We start from the raw sequence: 18,186 nt of genomic DNA on the forward strand, positions 1-18,186 counted from the left end.
AGAAAGACGAACGTTAATTTTTTTACTGCGATAATTCGGAGCGTTGACCTCGGGCTGAGGACGTTCTGGTCAGCAGGAGATAAACAACCATAAACACATCTATGCTAACCGTGTTTCCAGTTAGCGTGGGACAGAGGGAGCCACAAATCCGGTTTGGATGGATTATCACTCAATAAAAGGATGTGCAGCGTTTCCCTCCCCCGAGGACGGAGACCGCGCTAATCTGATCTAATCTGACGCCGAGGAATAACGCAAAGTGTCAGGGCTCGTTAGGGCTTTGTACGCGGCTAACAGGTTTAGCATCTGTTAGCAGGGCTAGCGTATGTTAGCTGTGCTGAGCGAGCACTGAGGTCAGGAGGCTTAAAGGGATAGATTAGGGTTTATTAACCAGGGCTAAAGCGCCTTAAAACACGCAAGCTAACGAGGAAAACATTATTTTTTGTAATTTTCTTCTTCTGTGGTGTAATGTTTGGTTGTTTCTCGTGTGTTTTTTTGTCAGAGAGCCAGGTACCGGACCAGCCCAGCTCTCTGCACGTCAGGCCGCTGCCCAACAGCATCATCATGTCCTGGACTCCGCCCCTCAGCCCCAGCATCCTGGTCCGCGGTTACATCATCGGCTACGGCGTGGGGAGTCCGTACGCCGAGACGGTCAGAGTGGACAGCAAGCAGAGATACTACTCCATCGAGAACCTGGGTGAGGTTTTTAATGAGGTGACTTTGTTAACCGCTCACTCTCCCACACCAAAGTCCATAGAGAAAACCAGTGATTTTAACATCACAGAGACACAGGAGTTCACAGGAGTTGTTGATCCACTGCTGCCTCCATCACGAACTTACAATGACTGATTTTAGTGAATTCGGCTTTTGAAATATTTCATTGAGACTTAACTCAGTGACACAAAGTGACCACACGAGGCAGCAGAGGACCAGCATCTCCTGTTTCCCCGTGAGCTAAAATCACTGATTTTCTCTATGGGCTTTGGTGTGGGAGAGTGAGTGGTTTACAAGCGTCAGTTTCCTGTTGTTAAAGTCTGTCTAACAGTGAAATAAAGACGTGAACATGTCATAAAGATGTCGTAGACTTAAACTGACGTAGCGTTTATTAGCTAAGTGTTTAGCTAAGTAACTAAAATTGTGGGGTTTTTTGCTTGTATCTCGGCTGGCAGCCATTTTGTTTTTGCTGGGTGTGAAACTATCTCAGGCTGCGTAGTAGGTGTTTTATACGCTAACATGCTAATATGGCATTAAAAAATGTAATGCTGAATGATAGTACAAGTTACTCGACATGGATGCTAACATTAGCAGCTAGTACCAATGCTGACACAGCAGCTCCTGTGTTCACTGTGATGCTAAAATCACTGATTTTCTCTGTGGGCTTTGGTGTGGCAGAGTGAGTGGTTTACAAACTTCAGTTTCCTGTCGTTAAAGTCTGTCTAACAGTGAAGATAAAGACGTGAACATGTTATAAAGATGTCGTAGACTTAAACTGACGTATAGTTTATTAGCTAAGTGTTTAGCTAAGTGGCTAAAATTGTGGGGTTTTTTGCTTGTATCTCGACTGGCAGCCGTTTTGTTTTTGCTGGGTGTGAAACTATCTCAGGCTGCGTAGTAAGTGTTTTATACGCTAACATGCTAATATGGCATTAATAAATATAATGCTGAATGATAGTACAAGTTACTCGACATGGATGCTAACATTAGCAGCTAGTACCAATGTTGAGACGGCAGCTCCTGTGTCCCTGTGATGCTAAAATCACTGATTTTCTCTGTGGGCTTTGGTGTGGGAGAGTGAGTGGTTTACAAACTTCAGTTTCCTGTCGTAAAAGTCTGTCTACCAGTGAAGATAAAGACGCGAAACGTGTTCTTAAGATGTCGTAGACTTGAGATCCAGCCTGAAACACAAAGTTTGTGTCACTTGGTAAAACCACTCACTCTCCCACACCAAAGCCCATAGAGTAAACCAGTGATTTTAACATCACAGAGACACAGGAGTTCACAGGAGTTGTTGATCCACTGCTGCCTCCATCACTAACTTACAATGTCTTATTTTATTAATTTGGCTTTAAAAAACCTTTGTTCGGATTAACCTCAGTGACATAAAGTGACCACACGAGGCAGCAGTTAGACCAGCAGCTCCTGTGTCCCTGTGATGCTAAAATCACTGTTTTTCTCTCTGGGCTTTGGTGCAGGGAGTATGTTCTGAATATATCGTAGACTTAAGCTTTTGACTGAAATAACTTTTTGAACCCCATTTTTTTCTTTGTGCCAGGTTACAATGATTTCCAGTAACATTTTTTTGGGAATTATTCTGTTGCTTTTTATTTATTTATTTCTTTTTTTAAAGCGACATAAAGTCTGTCCAAATCCCATGAAGTCATGCAGACTTAAATAAGATTCTGCTGGGGGGGGGGGGGAACCCTAATCCTATTATTAATTTCTTGTTAGCTTGTTGCTCACGTTTCAACATACCCAGCCAAAAAAAAAAAATTACCCAGCATTCCCCTGCTGACAAAGCGCCAATATTGACGCAGCGCTTCCCGTTTCATTAATTCGTTACGATGATTGAAACACCCATTTAATCACAATCAATAATTTACAATAATTTAATAAGGTAGCTGCTCGAGGTGGAACTCTAAACGCTGGAGCAGAGCGAGGACGTCATCACCTGCGGCTGCAGCCTCACATCTGCACGGCGAAGAAGACAAAGAAGACAATAACAAATTGGGCGGATTATTTTTATTTATTTTTTTCTGATGCTCGGATGAAAAACTCCCGTCTCGGGGTTTCATAATAGAGGGAATAATAAAGAAGGTTGTTGCGTGGCCTCGCGGGAGCGCCGTCACATACGTGTACACGTACGCCGCGCTGCATTTTTTAAATCCGCCGTCATCATTAATTCATGTGTCTGAGAGTCTGGGGAAGCGAGCGCCGCGTGTTTGTTTTAACCGATGCTGGAGTTTTGACGCCGCGCTGACGGGGAGACGTCGCTGAATCCTGAATCCTGATCCCCCGAGTGTCCACGCGTAGCACTCTGCGTCGCTGCTGTTCTCGACAATCACTTCACAACGGCGTCATCGAATTTGATTTCATCACGAGTCGTTTAGAGATATTTCAGCGTCCGTATTGATTTGTCTCGGCTATGAAAAGAGCTAATGCTGCAAAGTGTGAAACTCTCAATATCAGTATGAATGTTTGAATTAAAAATGGATCCAAAGTAGTTAACTTTGAGATAGATAGATAGATAGATAGATAGATAGATAGATAGATAGATAGATAGATAGATAGATAGATAGATAGATAGATAGATAGATAGATAGATAGATAGATAGATAGATAGTAGTTAGCTAGCTAGCATAGATAGATAGACTCTAGTTAGTTAGCTAGCACAGATAGATAGATACTAGTTAGCTAGCTACCATAAATAGATAGATAGATAGATACTAGTTAGCTATCATAGATAGATAAACAGATAGATAGATAGATACTAGTTAGCTAGCATAGATAAATAGATAGATAGATACTAGTTAGCTAGCTAGCATAGATAGATAGTAGTAGCTAGCATAGATAGATAGATAGATAGATAGATAGATAGATAGATAGATAGATAGATAGATAGATACTAGTTAGCTAGCTAGCATAGATAGATAGATAGATAGATAGATAGATAGATAGATAGATAGATAGATAGATAGATAGATAGATAGATAGATAGATAGATAGATAGATAGATAGTAGTTAGCTAGCACAGATAGATAGATACTAGTTAGCTAGCTACCATAAATAGATAGATAGATAGATAGATAGATAGATACTAGTTAGCTAGCATAGATAGATACTAGTTAGCTAGCTAGCATAGGTAGATAGTAGTAGCTAGCATAGATAGATAGATAGATAGATAGATAGATAGATAGATACTAGTTAGCTTGCTAGCATAGATAGATAGATAGATAGATAGATAGATAGATAGATAGATAGATAGATAGATAGATAGATAGATAGATAGATAGATAGATAGATAGATAGATAGATACTAGTTAGCTAGCTAGCATAGATACTAGTTAACTAGCTAGCTAGCATAGATAGATAGATAGATAGATAGATAGATAGATAGATAGATAGATAGATAGATAGATAGATAGATAGATAGATAGATAGATAGATAGATACTAGTTAGCTAGCATAGATATATAGATACTTGTTAGCTAGCTAGCAAAAATAGATAGATACATACCAGTTAGCTAGCATATATATATATACTAGTTAGCTAGCTAGCTAGCATAGATAGATACTAGTTAGCTAGCAAGTATATATAGATAGATACTAGTTAGTAAGCTAGCATAAATAGATAGATACATACTAGTTAGCTAGCATAGATAGATAGATAGATAGATAGATAGATAGATAGATAGATAGATAGATAGATAGATAGTAGTTAACTAGCTAGCATAGATAGATAGATACTCGTTGGTTAGATAGATTGAGATCAATCTCAACTACATGTGATTCCTAAAGACGATTCTAAACTATTCTCTCTCTCCCTCTCTTTCTCTCTCTCTCTCTCTCTCTCTCTCTCTCTCTCTCTCTCTCTCTCTCTCTCTCTCTCTCTCTCTCTCTCTCTCTCTCCTCAGAGCCAAGTTCACACTACGTGATTTCCCTGAAGGCGTTCAATAACGCCGGCGAGGGAGTTCCACTGTACGAGAGCGCTGTCACTCGATCCCTGACGGGTAAGAACACACACACACACACACACAAACACACACACACACACACACACACACACACACACACACACACACACACACACAGATAAGTCAGTGATAGCAGTCACAACAGTCTGTGTTTACACTCACTGCTGTGACATGTGGCTCAGATAACATCATGTTTCATATCAGTCCTCACAACCTGACGGTGACGTTACCGTGGTTTACGTTAACAGCATCTGTCAAAGTCGCAGTAAAACTTACGTTAAACCCAGTGAGTAACTTTATTATCAGCTGGAAGTTTAGTCACAGTTCAGATCAGAGCAGATCACAAACCTCCTCTGAGGTCGCTGCGATTTTCCGTAGTGTCAATAAAAACTGATCCAGATCTGTTTTCAACCCAACGACACAGTTACAGAGATGTTTGTGATGAATTGCAATAGTGACGTTTTTATCATTTATTACCATTTTGTGTGTGTGTGTGTGTGTGTGTGTGTGTGTGTGGGTGTGTTCACGCCACAGCGAGACTCATTAGCTCTTCCTGTCGACCACGAGCTGCGAAAGTGAGATAAATGAAACGCGCCCAAACTCTGGGCCAAGTTTTATCTTATGAATTAAACAGCCAATCGTCAGCCAGCAGCATGTGCAGCTGACATTAATCCTTTATTACGCTCATAAAAACGCCACATTTCTGAGCTTTTCCTGCTCTGATCACTGAGAGACTCAGAGACTCACTGTTGGACTTTAATCAAGAGAGAGACGAGCTGTGACACACAAGGAATTCTGTAAAGATTCATATTCACAAGGAATTCTGTAAAGATTCATAGACACGAGGAATTCTGTAAAGATTCATAGACACGAGGAATTCTGTAAAGATTCATATTCACAAGGAATTCTGTAAAAAATCCATATTCACATTGAGAATTCTGTAAGGATTCATAGACACATGAGGAATTTGGGAAAGATTCATAGACACAAGGAATTCTGTAAAGATTCATATTCACATTGAGAATTCTGTAAGGATTCATAGACACATGAGGAATTTGGGAAAGATTCATATTCACAAGGAATTCTGTAAAGATTCATATTCACAAGGAATTCTGTAAAGATTCATATTCACAAGGAATTCTGTAAAGATTCGTAGACACACAAGGAATTCTGTAAAGATTCATATTCACAAGGAATTCTGTAAAAAATCCATATTCACATTGAGAATTCTGTAAGGATTCATAGACACATGAGGAATTTGGGAAAGATTCATAGACACAAGGAATTCTGTAAAGTTTCATTGTCACAACTGGAATTCTGGGGAATTCTATTGAAATACTGTATAGACTCATATCAGGAATTCTGTAAAAATGCACTTCATTAAGACATTCAAGCACATTCAGAGACTCTCTCTCTCTCACACACACACACACACACACACACACACACACACACACACACGTCTTTATTATTCCTGCAGACAAATGACACTAGGAATTCTGGAGACTCAAAGACACATATCAGGGGATTTCAAAGAGCTTCTCAAACACACGTGGAGCTGCTGTGGAAACACAGTCGACGGCGTGACGTGACGTGACGTGACGTGACGTGACGGCGCCCACGCCGGGTCACGTCCGCTTCAGCGTTCCCACAGACGCTCCGGAACTCTCGGCCGAAATCCGTCCTCCCGCTCAGAGACGACAGTTGTGCCGAGGAGCGGTTTTTTTGACAACCTTAAAGAACGCCTCGTTAACTGCGGGATCTCCGTTAACAGAACCGACTCATTCTCACCTCCACGGTGCAGAGACGCAGACGAGTGCCAACTTCCCATTTAATCAACGGCCGGAGCGCCGCAGAGAGGGAGGGGGGGGGGGGGGGGGGGGGAGGCTGAAGTGTGAGGGAGTATAGGAGGAGGTTAGAGGAAGGGTAAAGGGAGCAGAGGGAGGAGAGAAGGAGATGTGCAGGAGGAGGAGGAGGAGGAGGAGGAGGAGGCGTGGCCTTGCTTCCTCATCAGTATTCCGGCCTGAGTGGAGCTTAATTGTGATGCTGGACGAGCAGTTTAGCCGTGACAGCGTCTGCTGCAGCCCCACAGCTCCACTCACTGCTCCATCAATCTCCTGTGTGTGTGTGTGTGTGTGTGTGTGTGTGTGTGTGTGTGTGTGTGTGTGTGTGTGTGTGTGTGTGTGTGTTCTTGTACTTGCAACATACTGAGGACCAGTGAGGGTTTTTAACCAACAAAGTGAGGTCATTTTTACGGAGTGAGGACATTTTGGCCGGTCCTCACTTTGTTTCCATTGAAATCACTTCCTTAGGTCGTAAACATGCTATACTCAATTTGTCAAAAAAAAAAAATCATATTTTGGACGACGTTTTTGTCGATGTTTTGTTTTAGGTCAAATGTTTTTTTCAAATGTTAAGTCAATTTTTTTTTCAAATTTTGGGTCAAATTTTTTTTTCAAATCTTGGGTTAAATTTTTTTTTCAAATTTTGGGTCAAAATTTTTTTTCAAATCTTGGGTTAAATTTTTTTTCACATTTTGGGACAATTTTTTTATTTTGGGTCAAAAATGTTTTTCAAATTTTGGACTTAACATTTTTGTTGATGTATGATGTTTTTGTAAAATTTTGGACCAAAAATTAAAAAAAAAAAAAAATCGAAAAAATATTTCCAGCCCTTTCTGCTCTGGGGCTCCACCTGCAGACATTTTATGGTACTGCAACCAGTAGTTCTTTGTAGATGTCATTCATGAAGTAGATATTTGTAATTGTGTTGATTTATAAAGTGGAAATACTGGTCCTCAGTATGCAGTAAGTACAAGAATGTGTGTGTGTGTGTGTGTGTGTGTGTGTGTGTGTGTGTGTGCGCGTGTGTGTGTGTGTGCGTGTGCGTTGGCCTGCAGCTGTACATCTCTCTTCTGTCACGTTGATTCTCTTCGCTTTTTTTTTTTTTTTTTTTTTTTTTTTCACGCCGCACCACACGACTACGACTCCACGCGAAGAAGCGGCGCCATCGGCCGGCGGTTTCAACCTCCCGCCCCCCCCCCCCCCGCCGCGTTCGTTGTTTCCCCCGGGAAAACACGAGCAGTCGCGCACACGACAGAAGAAAAAAAAACGACGCAAAAATCGTACGAATTTTAAATGAAATAAGCTCCGCCCCGGTCGATGTAGAAGAGTTAGAGTCGGAGCATGAGGACGATTCTCTGCAAATGAGGAACGTTATCCCGGGTCACTGATAGTGACCCGTTCAGTGAGGACAGCGTTCCCTGAGGATCAGGACAAGACTGAGGCAGAAGTCTATTAACTAAAGTTGTTCCTGACACTTTGTAGAACTTCTCCTGCACGGCATGAAAAGTTCCAGCTAATTCGGAATTCTGTAAAGATCCCTACTCGTAGCTGGAATTCTGTAAAGATTCATAGACACGAGGAATTCTGCCAAGATTCAAAGACACATCTGGAATTTTGTAAAGATTCCTACTCGCATCTTGAATTCTGTCAAGATTCAAAGACACGAGGAATTCTGTCACGATTCAAAGACACATCTGGAATTCTGTAAAGATTCATAGACGAGGAATTTTGTAAAGATTCATAGTAACATCCATCTGGAATGCTGTAAAGATTCATAGACACATCTGGAATTCTGCACAGATTTAGTTACATCTAGTATTCTGTAAAGATTCAAAGACACATCTGGAATTCTGTAAGAATTCATGGACAACTAAGGAATTCTGTAAAGATACATAGTAACATCTGGAATTCTGTAAAGATTCATAGTCGATAAAACTATGAAAAGTTCCAGATAATTCTGTAAAAAAATTCACAGTCACATCTGGAATTCTGTAAAGATTCATAGACACATATGGAATTTTGGAAAGATTCATAGTCATTTCAGGAATTCTATAATAATTCATGGACAACTTTCTGGAATTCTGTTTCTGGAATTCTGTAAAGACACATAGTCGATAAAACTCTGAAAAGTTCCAGATAATTTGGAACTTCCTGCCACGGTTTTGTCCCAACACAAAACTCCTGCACCCGATGTTCACGTCTGAAGATGATTTTAAGATTGAGATCACCGAGATTTCCTCCGGTGGTTGTTTAACATCATCATCATCATCATCATCATCATCTTCTTCCCGGTGAATGATGAGAAGAATTCCCTGGTGACTCTCGGTGCGTTCGGCTGAATCCAGAACCGCTGCCACCTCTGACGGATGAGATCTCACAGCTCTGGGTCACGAGTCGTTCGTTTGTTTGTTTGTTTGTTTTCCTCTCCATCATTTTTGACAGAAGCGACTTTTCTTTCATCAGCTCGTGGAACGTTGCTGTTCCGCGTCTTTGCTCAGGTTTGTTACGCGGCGTTCGTTTGCATCATGAGCTCGATCCTCTCTGAAGGTTTAGATCGTGAGATTCTCTCTCGATCGATAATCTCGGTCCGTTATTGTCGTCGTCTGCTACAAACATCTGTACGTAGAGCTCTTCGCGTTGGCTGGAGTTGCTGAAACCAGTTGCCCGATGTTGCTTCACGGCATCAAGACTGATTTTATTCCACCTCGACTGATGATGACAGAGAATAAAACATGTAACGGCAGAGACAGAGAGAGGGAAAGTGTTCGTGGCGGCGGCTTTGGCTGAAGAAAGTGAAGCAGGAACTTCAGGAAGTTGTTAAAAAACAAAGAAAGCGATCTCGTTTTAGAACTTTTTCACTTTGCCAAGTCATCAGAAGAAATGTCAAAGAAGACGTACTTTTGTACCTGAGTTCAGTTTTTAAAAGCGACACTTTACTTCTTATGATTAAGGCTCTGTCCCAACACCTCCCCCTTAAATATTCCGCTTGGTTTTGAGTTCCCTCGACCGTAAATTCCCCCCGTTTAGAGAAGTGGTATTGGGACACCGCTACATGCAAATTAGCGTAGTGAACGTAAACAAACGTGCTAACCTACATCACATGTTGACAATTCTACAGGTGGAGCGTGCTACTGTTTTGTAAGAATTCATGGACAACTTAGGAATTCTGTACAGATACATAGTCGATAAAACTATGAAAAGTTCCAGATAATTCTGTAAAAAATCATAGTCACATCTGGAATTCTGTAAAGATTCTGTCACATCCGGAATTCTGTAAAGATTCAGTCACATCTGGAATTCTGTAAAGATTCTGTCACATCTGGAATTCTATAAAGATTCTGTCACATCTGGAATTCTGTAAAGATTCAGTCACATCTGGAATTCTGTAAAGATTCTGTCACATCTGGAACTCTGTAAAGATTCTGTCACATCTGGAATTCTGTAAAGATTCTGTCACATCTGGAATTCTGTAAGGATTCTGTCACATCTGGAATTCTGTAAAGATTCTGTCACATCTTGAATTCTATAAAGATTCAGTCACATCTGGAATACTGTAAAGATTCAGTCACATCTGGAATTCTGTAAAGATTCTGTCACATCTGGAATTCTGTAAAGATTCAGTCACATCTGGAATTCTGTAAAGTTTCAGTCACATCTGGAATTCTGTAAAGATTCAGTCACATCTGGAATTCTGTAAAGATTCAGTCACATCTGGAACTCTGTAAATATTCTGTCACATCTGGAATTCTGTAAAGATTCTGTCACATCTGGAACTCTGTAAAGATTCAGTCACATCTGGAATTCTGTAAAGATTCGGTCACATCTGGAATTCTGTAAAGATTCAATCACATCTGGAATTCTGTAAAGATTCAGTCACATCTGGAATTCTGTAAAGATTCAATCACATCTGGAATTCTGTAAAGATTCAATCACATCTGGAATTCTGTAAAGATTCAGTCACATCTGGAATTCTGTAAAGATTCAGTCACATCTGGAATTCTATAAAGATTCAATCACATCTGGAATTCTGTAAAGATTCTGTCACATCTGGAATTCTGTAAAGATTCTGTCACATCTGGAATTCTGTAAAGATTCTGTCACATCTGGAATTCTGTAAAGATTCTGTCACATCTGGAATTCTGTAAAGATTCTGTCACATCTGGAATTCTGTAAAGATTCGGTCACATCTGGAATTCTGTAAAGATTCGGTCACATCTTGAATTCTATAAAGATTCAGTCACATCTGGAATACTGTAAAGATTCAGTCACATCTGGAATTCTGTAAAGATTCAGTCACATCTGGAATTCTGTAAAGATTCAGTCACATCTGGAATTCTGTAAAGATTCTGTCACATCTGGAATTCTGTAAAGATTCTGTCACATCTGGAATTCTGTAAAGATTCAGTCACATCTGGAATTCTGTAAAGTTTCTGTCACATCTGGAATTCTGTAAAGATTCAGTCACATCTGGAATTCTGTAAAGATTCTGTCACATCTGGAATTCTGTAAAGTTTCTGTCACATCTGGAATTCTGTAAAGATTCAGTCACATCTGGAATTCTGTAAAGATTCTGTCACATCTGGAATTCTGTAAAGATTCTGTCACATCTTGAATTCTATAAAGATTCAGTCACATCTGGAATACTGTAAAGATTCTGTCACATCTGGAACTCTGTAAAGATTCGGTCACATCTGGAATTCTGTAAAGATTCGGTCACATCTGGCAAATAGCCGCTAGCTAGCTAGTTAGCTAGCTGCTTGCATAAATCGTCACTTATTTTCTGACATTAGTGTTTAAAGTGTTCTGGATGTGTATCAAACCAACATTATTCCAACACAATTCGACATTGTAACGTGCTTATTTGCGAAAGTACACTACAACGAAAATGGTCCTCGGCAGACGTGGCCGCCATCTTTGTTTAAAAAATATCAGCCGGCTCGCTGAATTCGCAAAGCATCATGGGTAATTTCATCGGCCACGTGGGCTTTTTTTAAGCCCGCGTCAGAGCTCGCTACATTTTGAGGGTTGATTTTCAGGGGATAATCGCAAAATTTAGGGTTAGGGGAAGTATTGGGACAGGGCCTAAATTGAAGTAGTACTTGAGCACCTCAGTGGATTGTGGCTGCGCTAGTCTCACACTTCACCGTCCAGTTGGTGGCGCACTCTTGTTTTGGTCAAAGTCGAGGTCAAAGAAGACCATGAACGTGAACCTTTACTACTTACACATATTACAACCTGTCAAATACAAGGACGTACGATGGAGCGAACCATTGGTGTATGGGGTGTAAGACGGAGTGTGCTAAATCATTTGAGGATGAATGTGTAAAGTGTGGATGATCTTCTCTTCTTCCTTTCCTCAGTTTACCACCTTGTCTCACGTCCTCTGACGATGCAAACAAACTGTTTACTGTTAACCTGATATCTGTGTCACTAACTCTTGTTTAGTTTCCTTCAGGTTCTCTTTCCTGTCTCTATATCAGAAGGTACAAGAGCTGGAATCAGCAGAGGAGATTTTAGAATTCCCATCTCTGCTGATCCCAGCTCTCTGTTTGCATAATATCCGTTAGCATGTTTGTCATGTTCTGCTGCCTTCATGTGCCTTTTCACTCCGAACTCGCGGGCCGTGAGGCGTTCAGGTGCTGCACGTCACAGACTTGTTCTTTATCTCCTTTCACATATGGTGATAAAAAATTGATCGACAGAGATTGAAATGTAAACATAACATCATGCATGGGTAGCGTTAGCGCTTTGGGATCAAAAATGCTCAAATATTGTTTTACTTTTCTTTTCTTTTTTTTTTTATATTATTGTTATTGTTGTTTTTTTGTTTTTGTGAAAGCGCCTGAAGGCAGCGTCTCCGTTCGTCTGGAGCCACAGATCCACAGATGGGTTTCACTGATTCAAAATTGCAGACGCATGAATGAACATGATGGTTGCAAACAAAAAAAATATCAGATTGGGTGAAAAGCTTGCAGCAGTCTGGTCTGGAAAATGAAACCAATGCACACGTGTTCTCTTCAATAGCCATTAGGGGGACAAATCCACCAGTTTGTATGTAAATCTATGAGAATACATTCCTGCTTAAATCTAAATGGTTTACTTCTTTTAGCCCAGTCGTTTTTTTACAGCTGAACATGGAGCAAATCTCTGCTCTCATATTTATTCTGTGCTCTTAGATCATAACTCCCTGCTTAGCTCAGGACAGTCGATACCACAGAACTATTCAAGTTTGATAGTGGGCCCGAAGGTCTGTAGATACTTCAAATGTATTCAGGTTCTATACTGACCATGAAGTTCAGTAGATACCATAAAACTAGTGTTTGATGATACCCATTCCGAAGTTTGGGCGATACCATAAGAGTAGTGTTTGATACCCATCCCGAAGTTTGGGCGATACCATAAAAGAAGTGTGCGATACCCATCCTGATGTTTTGGTGATACCATAAAAGTAGTGTTTGATACTCATCCAGACGTTTGGGTGATACCATAAAGAAGTGTGCGATACTCATCCCAAAGTTTGCGCGATACCCATCCATAAGTTTGGAGGTTACCATAAAAGTAGTGTTTGATACCCACCCCGAAGTTTGGGCGATACCATAAAAGAAATCTGTGATACCCATGCCGATGTTTGGGCGACACCATAAAAGAAGTGTGCGATACTCATCCCGAAGTTTGGGGGATATCATAAAAGTCGGGTATCACCCATACCGATGTTTGGGTGATACCATAAAGAAGTGTGCGATACTCACCCCGAAGTTTGGGCGATACCATAAAGAAGTGTGCGATACTCATCCCGATGTTTGGGTGATACCATAAAGAAGTGTTCGATACCCAACCTGAAGTTTGGGCGATATCATAAAAGTCGTGTTCGTTACCCAACCCAAGTTTGGGCGATACCATAAAAGAAGTGTGCGATACTCATTCTGAAGTTTGGGTGAAGTTTCCCCCTCGGAAACCCACGCCTCGGTGGTTCTGTGGCTCCACTTCCTGTTTAGCGTGACTGCGTTTGTCTCTCGCTGTCTTCTTACTCTTTTGTCTCCTTTGTCTTCTCTCCTTCCTCTTTGTCTTTCACCTCCTCGTCCACTCCCTCCTCGTCCACTCCCTCCTCTCAAACAAACAAAAACACATCGCATCATCTCATGTATTCTTTACGTTTTCCCGCTCTGTTCTGTTGCACATTGCGTGTACAAACCTATATTAATCCACATCCACGTCCAAATCTTCATTATCACACGTTCATCACATTGTACGGTTTCCGGTTGCCGTGGTAACCCCTTCAACAAACACCCAGACCCCATAGACCCATCTGAGGACGACCTGTTCCACCTCTTTGATAAATACCCCACTCCCATGCCAGACACCAGCACTCCCATGATCCCTCCAGTCGGGGTCCAAGCCGTGGCTTTGTCCTCGGACTCGGTCCGAGTCTCCTGGGCCGACAACTCCATGACCAAGAACCAGAAGGCGTCTGAGGTCCGGTACTACTCAGTCAAGTGGAAGACCAGCTACTCCACCAGTGGAAAATACAAGGTAAGCTAAGTTCTCCATCACTTCTGAGTCTAGCTTTAGCTTGAAATGTGGAACTGGCGTTTTGGGTTATTCTTTAAATACTGAACCTATCATTGTGTGGAACTTTTCTGGGCTCTGGTTCCCAACTGAAGAGACAACTCCAGTTTGCAGATGGATCCTCCACCAGTTTAGTTTTCCTTCAAAGTACATCACGATGTTTGGGCGATACCATAAAAATAATGTTCGATACCCATCCTGATGTTTGGGTGATACCATAAAAGTAGTTTTTGATACCCATTCCGAAGTTTGGGCGATACCATAAAAGTAGTTTTAGATACCCATCCCGAAGTTTGGGCAAGACTGTAAAAGTAGTGTTCGATACCGATCCCGATGTTTGGGCGATACCATAAAATGTTTGATGCCCATCCTGAAGTTGGGCGATACATAAAAGTAGTGTTTCATACCTATCATGAAGTTTAGGTGATACCATAAAAGTAGTGTTCAATACCCAATCCGGAAGTTTGGGCGATACCACAAAGGTAGTTTTTGATACCCATTCCAAAGTTTGGGCGATACCATAAAAGTTGTGTTCGTTACCCATCCCGATGTTTGGCTGATACCATAAAAGTAGTGTTCAATACCCATTCTGAAGTTTGGGCGATTCCATAAAAGTAGTGTTCGATACCCATCCCGAAGTTAGGCAATACCATAGAGTAGTGTTTCATACCTATCACGAAGTTTGGGCGATACCACAAAGGTAGTTTTTGATACCCATCCCGATGTTTGGGCGATACCATAAAAGAAGTTTTAGATACCCATCCCAAAGTTTGGGCAATACCATAAAAGTAGTGTTTCATACCTATCACGAAGTTTGGGCGATACCATAAAAGTAGTATTCAATACCCATCCCGAAGTTTGGGCGATACCACAAAGGTAGTTTTTGATACCCATTCCGAAGTTTGGGCGATATCATAAAAGTAGTGTTCGATACCCATCCCGAAGTTGGACGATACCATAGAGTAGTGTTTCATACATATCACGAAGTTTGGGCGATACCACAAAGGTAGTTTTTGATACCCATCCCGATGTTTGGGCGATACCATAAAAATAGTGTTCGATACCCATCCCGAAGTTGGACGATACCATAGAGTAGTGTTTCATACATATCACCAAGTTTGGGTGATACCAAACGAACGTCCTACGGTGGGAATTCCATTAAAGCTCGTCCTTTCAGATCTTGGGCTCAGAATGGAGACTTCCCTCGGACTCGTTGGACTCGACCTTGGACCTACCCGCCTCGTCTCGTTGGTCTTGGCTGGTCTTGAAACGAAAGCAGCACGTTTTACAAACTGTAAATTGTTCAAATCTGCACTTGTCTCGGAGCGTTTGGCCGCGACGACCTCGAAAGATCGCAAAGTGGTGTCACGTCCCGTTGTAAATTTTGATAATCGCGTCAAAACGTCGGCCTCTGCGGGGGTTTTGAGAAGGTCGCTTCCGCGTCCGGACTGAGTAATACCTGATCGGCTCGCTGTGGGAGGGGAGAGGAGGCCATTTGGCAGATCCTGAGTGTTTCTGAAAAGGTCCATTCAAACGCTTCTGCCTCATCACAATGAAGCTATAATTAGGCTGCACTCGAAAGGTTGTGAAAACAAGATAAAGTCCTTCAAAAAACCCTCAATTTGACTGAGGAAAAAAAATTCCAATATAATCTCAACTCGGCTTCAAAAACACTTGAAATAGGAAATCCATCGAGGGACAGAGTCTTAATAAAGCACAGATGGAGGTTGTCACACACACACAGACACAGACACACACACACACACACACACACACACACACACAGACGTTCTTTCTTCTTCCATCTCGTTCGGAAAAAATCAGTCTTTTTCTCTCTCTGCCACAAGGACGAGCTGTTTGAGTTTGAGTTAATGAAGCCGGGGACTTGACAGTGTTTCACCCGTGTGTGTGATTGTGCGTTTGTTTTGTGCGTCCAGTCCGCAGACACCACGGCGCTCAGCCACACCGTCACCGGCCTCAAGCCGAACATCATGTACGAGTTTGCCGTCATGGTGACCAAAGGCCGCAAGTCCAGCACGTGGAGTATGACGGCGCACGCCACCACGTATGAAGCAGGTGTGTATGTGCTTCAACTCCAGTGTGAACGCACACGTGTGTGTGTGTGTGTGTGTCCACGTTCATAAACGTGTTTTAAATTGACTTTAAACACTTAACAAAAGACTATGTCACCATTGGCCCTAGCTGCTAATGTTAGCATCCATGTCCAATAACTTGTGCTATCATTCAGCATTATATTTTTTTACCACCGTATTAGCATGTTAGCATGTAAATCACCTACTTTGCAGCCTGAGATACGTACGTTCACTCTCAGTGAAAACAAAATGGCTGCCAGCAGATAGAAGCAAAAAAAATAATAAATTTAGCTACTAGCTAGCTACAATTTTAGCTACTATTTTATTAGCTAAGTGTTTACTTAGCTAATAAAATAGTAGCTAAAATCTACGTCAGTTTAAGTCTACGATATCTTAAGAACACGTTCACGTCTTTATCTTCACTGTTAGACAGACTTTAACAACAGGAAACTGAAGTTTGTAAACCACTCACTCTCCCACACCAAAGCCCATAGAGAAAATCAGTGATTTTAGCATCACAGGGACACAGGAGCTGCTGTGTCAGCATTGCTACTAGCTGCTAATGTTAGCATCCATGTCCAATAACTTGTACTATCATTCAGCATTATATATATTTTTTACTACCGTATTAGCATGTTAGCATGTAAATCAACTACTACGCAGCCTGAGATACTTTCACACCCAGCGAAAACAAAATGCTAAATGCTAGATACAAGCAAAAAACCCACCATTTTAGCCACTTAGCTAATCAAATCTATGTCTACGATATCTTAAGAACGTGCTCACGTCTTTATCTCACTGTTAGACAGACTTTTCCTTGTGTAAACTGAAGTTTGTAAACCACTCACTCTCCCACACCAAAGCCCATAGAGAAAACCAGTGATTTTAACATCACAGCACACAGGAGTTCACAGGAGTTGTTGATCCACTGCTGCCTCCATCACTAAATTCAAATGTCTTATTTTGAAAATTCGGCTTTTAAAAACCTTTGTTCGGACTAACTTCAGTGTCACAAAGTGACCACACGAGGCAGCAGCAGACCAGCAGCTCCTGTGTCCATGTGAGCTAAAATCACTGATTTTCTCTATGGGCTTTGGTGTGGGAGAGTGAGCGGTTTGGAAAAGTCTGTCTAACAGTGAAGATAAAGACGTGGACGTGTTATTACGACATCGTAGACGTCCACAAACTAACCCCTTTAAGACGCCTCTAAAGACTGTTCAGTGTCTTAACGCCCTTTACACCTTGGGAGCTAAAATCCCTGCATGTATGCATGAAAAATAATCGATTTACAAACTCCAGTTTCTGAGATGTGGTTCTCTCTCTATGTGGACCTTGAAAGTTTATACTTTTCTTCCAATAGCATATTTACTTTTACTGACATCCCCGAAACTCCAAGCAGCAGCAGCATGTTTTTTTGCTGCACAGCCTGAAAAACGTGTAAATATCTGTGAACGGCGTCGTCGTCGCCAAACATTTCAGTTCAGGTGTCGCGGTGAAACTCCCAGTTTTCTTTCTCTGCAGCGACGCGACAGCCGTCGGTGAAACACAAAAACGGGCGGACGCAGAAATCAAAATGTCAAGGTTTCCCTTTCAGGATGTTTACAATCATGTTTGGCGGATTTGTCATCCAATTAAGTCTGGACGGTGTTGCCGGCGCCGGCTCCCCCGGGGCCCGGCTGGAATACATTGACATTCATGGCGAGAGCAGACGGACGGCGAGCGCTCAGGCGCCCGCAGTGATCCGCCGGCCGCGGACGCGCTGCAGCACAACAGTGAAAACAGCTCGTCAAACCTCGGCCTCACAATTACAAACGATCGCCGGCTGAGTCCAAAACACCGCAGTTTATTTTCTGTGTTTGTATTTAAGCCCTCATTACAGACAGAGACTGAGAAATATATTTAAAGTATAATAACCTATCAAGCTGTGGTAGATCACCAAGGTAACGCCTCCCTAATCCATGGTTCTCAAACTGTGGTGCACGAGCTTCCTCCTCT

At 41.8% G+C, this 18,186-nt stretch overlaps 1 protein-coding gene across 1 annotated transcript in view; it reads left to right on the top strand.

Moving 5' to 3' along the window:
- dcc (DCC netrin 1 receptor) overlaps window positions 1-18,186 on the top strand; it is a gene marked incomplete at both ends in the record, with an annotated part of 166,399 nt that overhangs the window by 96,356 nt on the left and 51,857 nt on the right. Inside the window, 4 exons of the mRNA XM_083910173.1 lie at window positions 500-694; window positions 4,629-4,724; window positions 13,824-14,062; window positions 16,036-16,174. Coding sequence (XP_083766299.1) covers window positions 500-694; window positions 4,629-4,724; window positions 13,824-14,062; window positions 16,036-16,174 — 669 coding nt within the window. The remainder of the gene's footprint in view (window positions 1-499; window positions 695-4,628; window positions 4,725-13,823; window positions 14,063-16,035; window positions 16,175-18,186) is intronic.

This window comes from Microchirus variegatus, assembly GCF_963457635.1.
Source record: "Microchirus variegatus genome assembly, chromosome: 1".
Taxonomy (NCBI): domain Eukaryota; kingdom Metazoa; phylum Chordata; class Actinopteri; order Pleuronectiformes; family Soleidae; genus Microchirus; species Microchirus variegatus.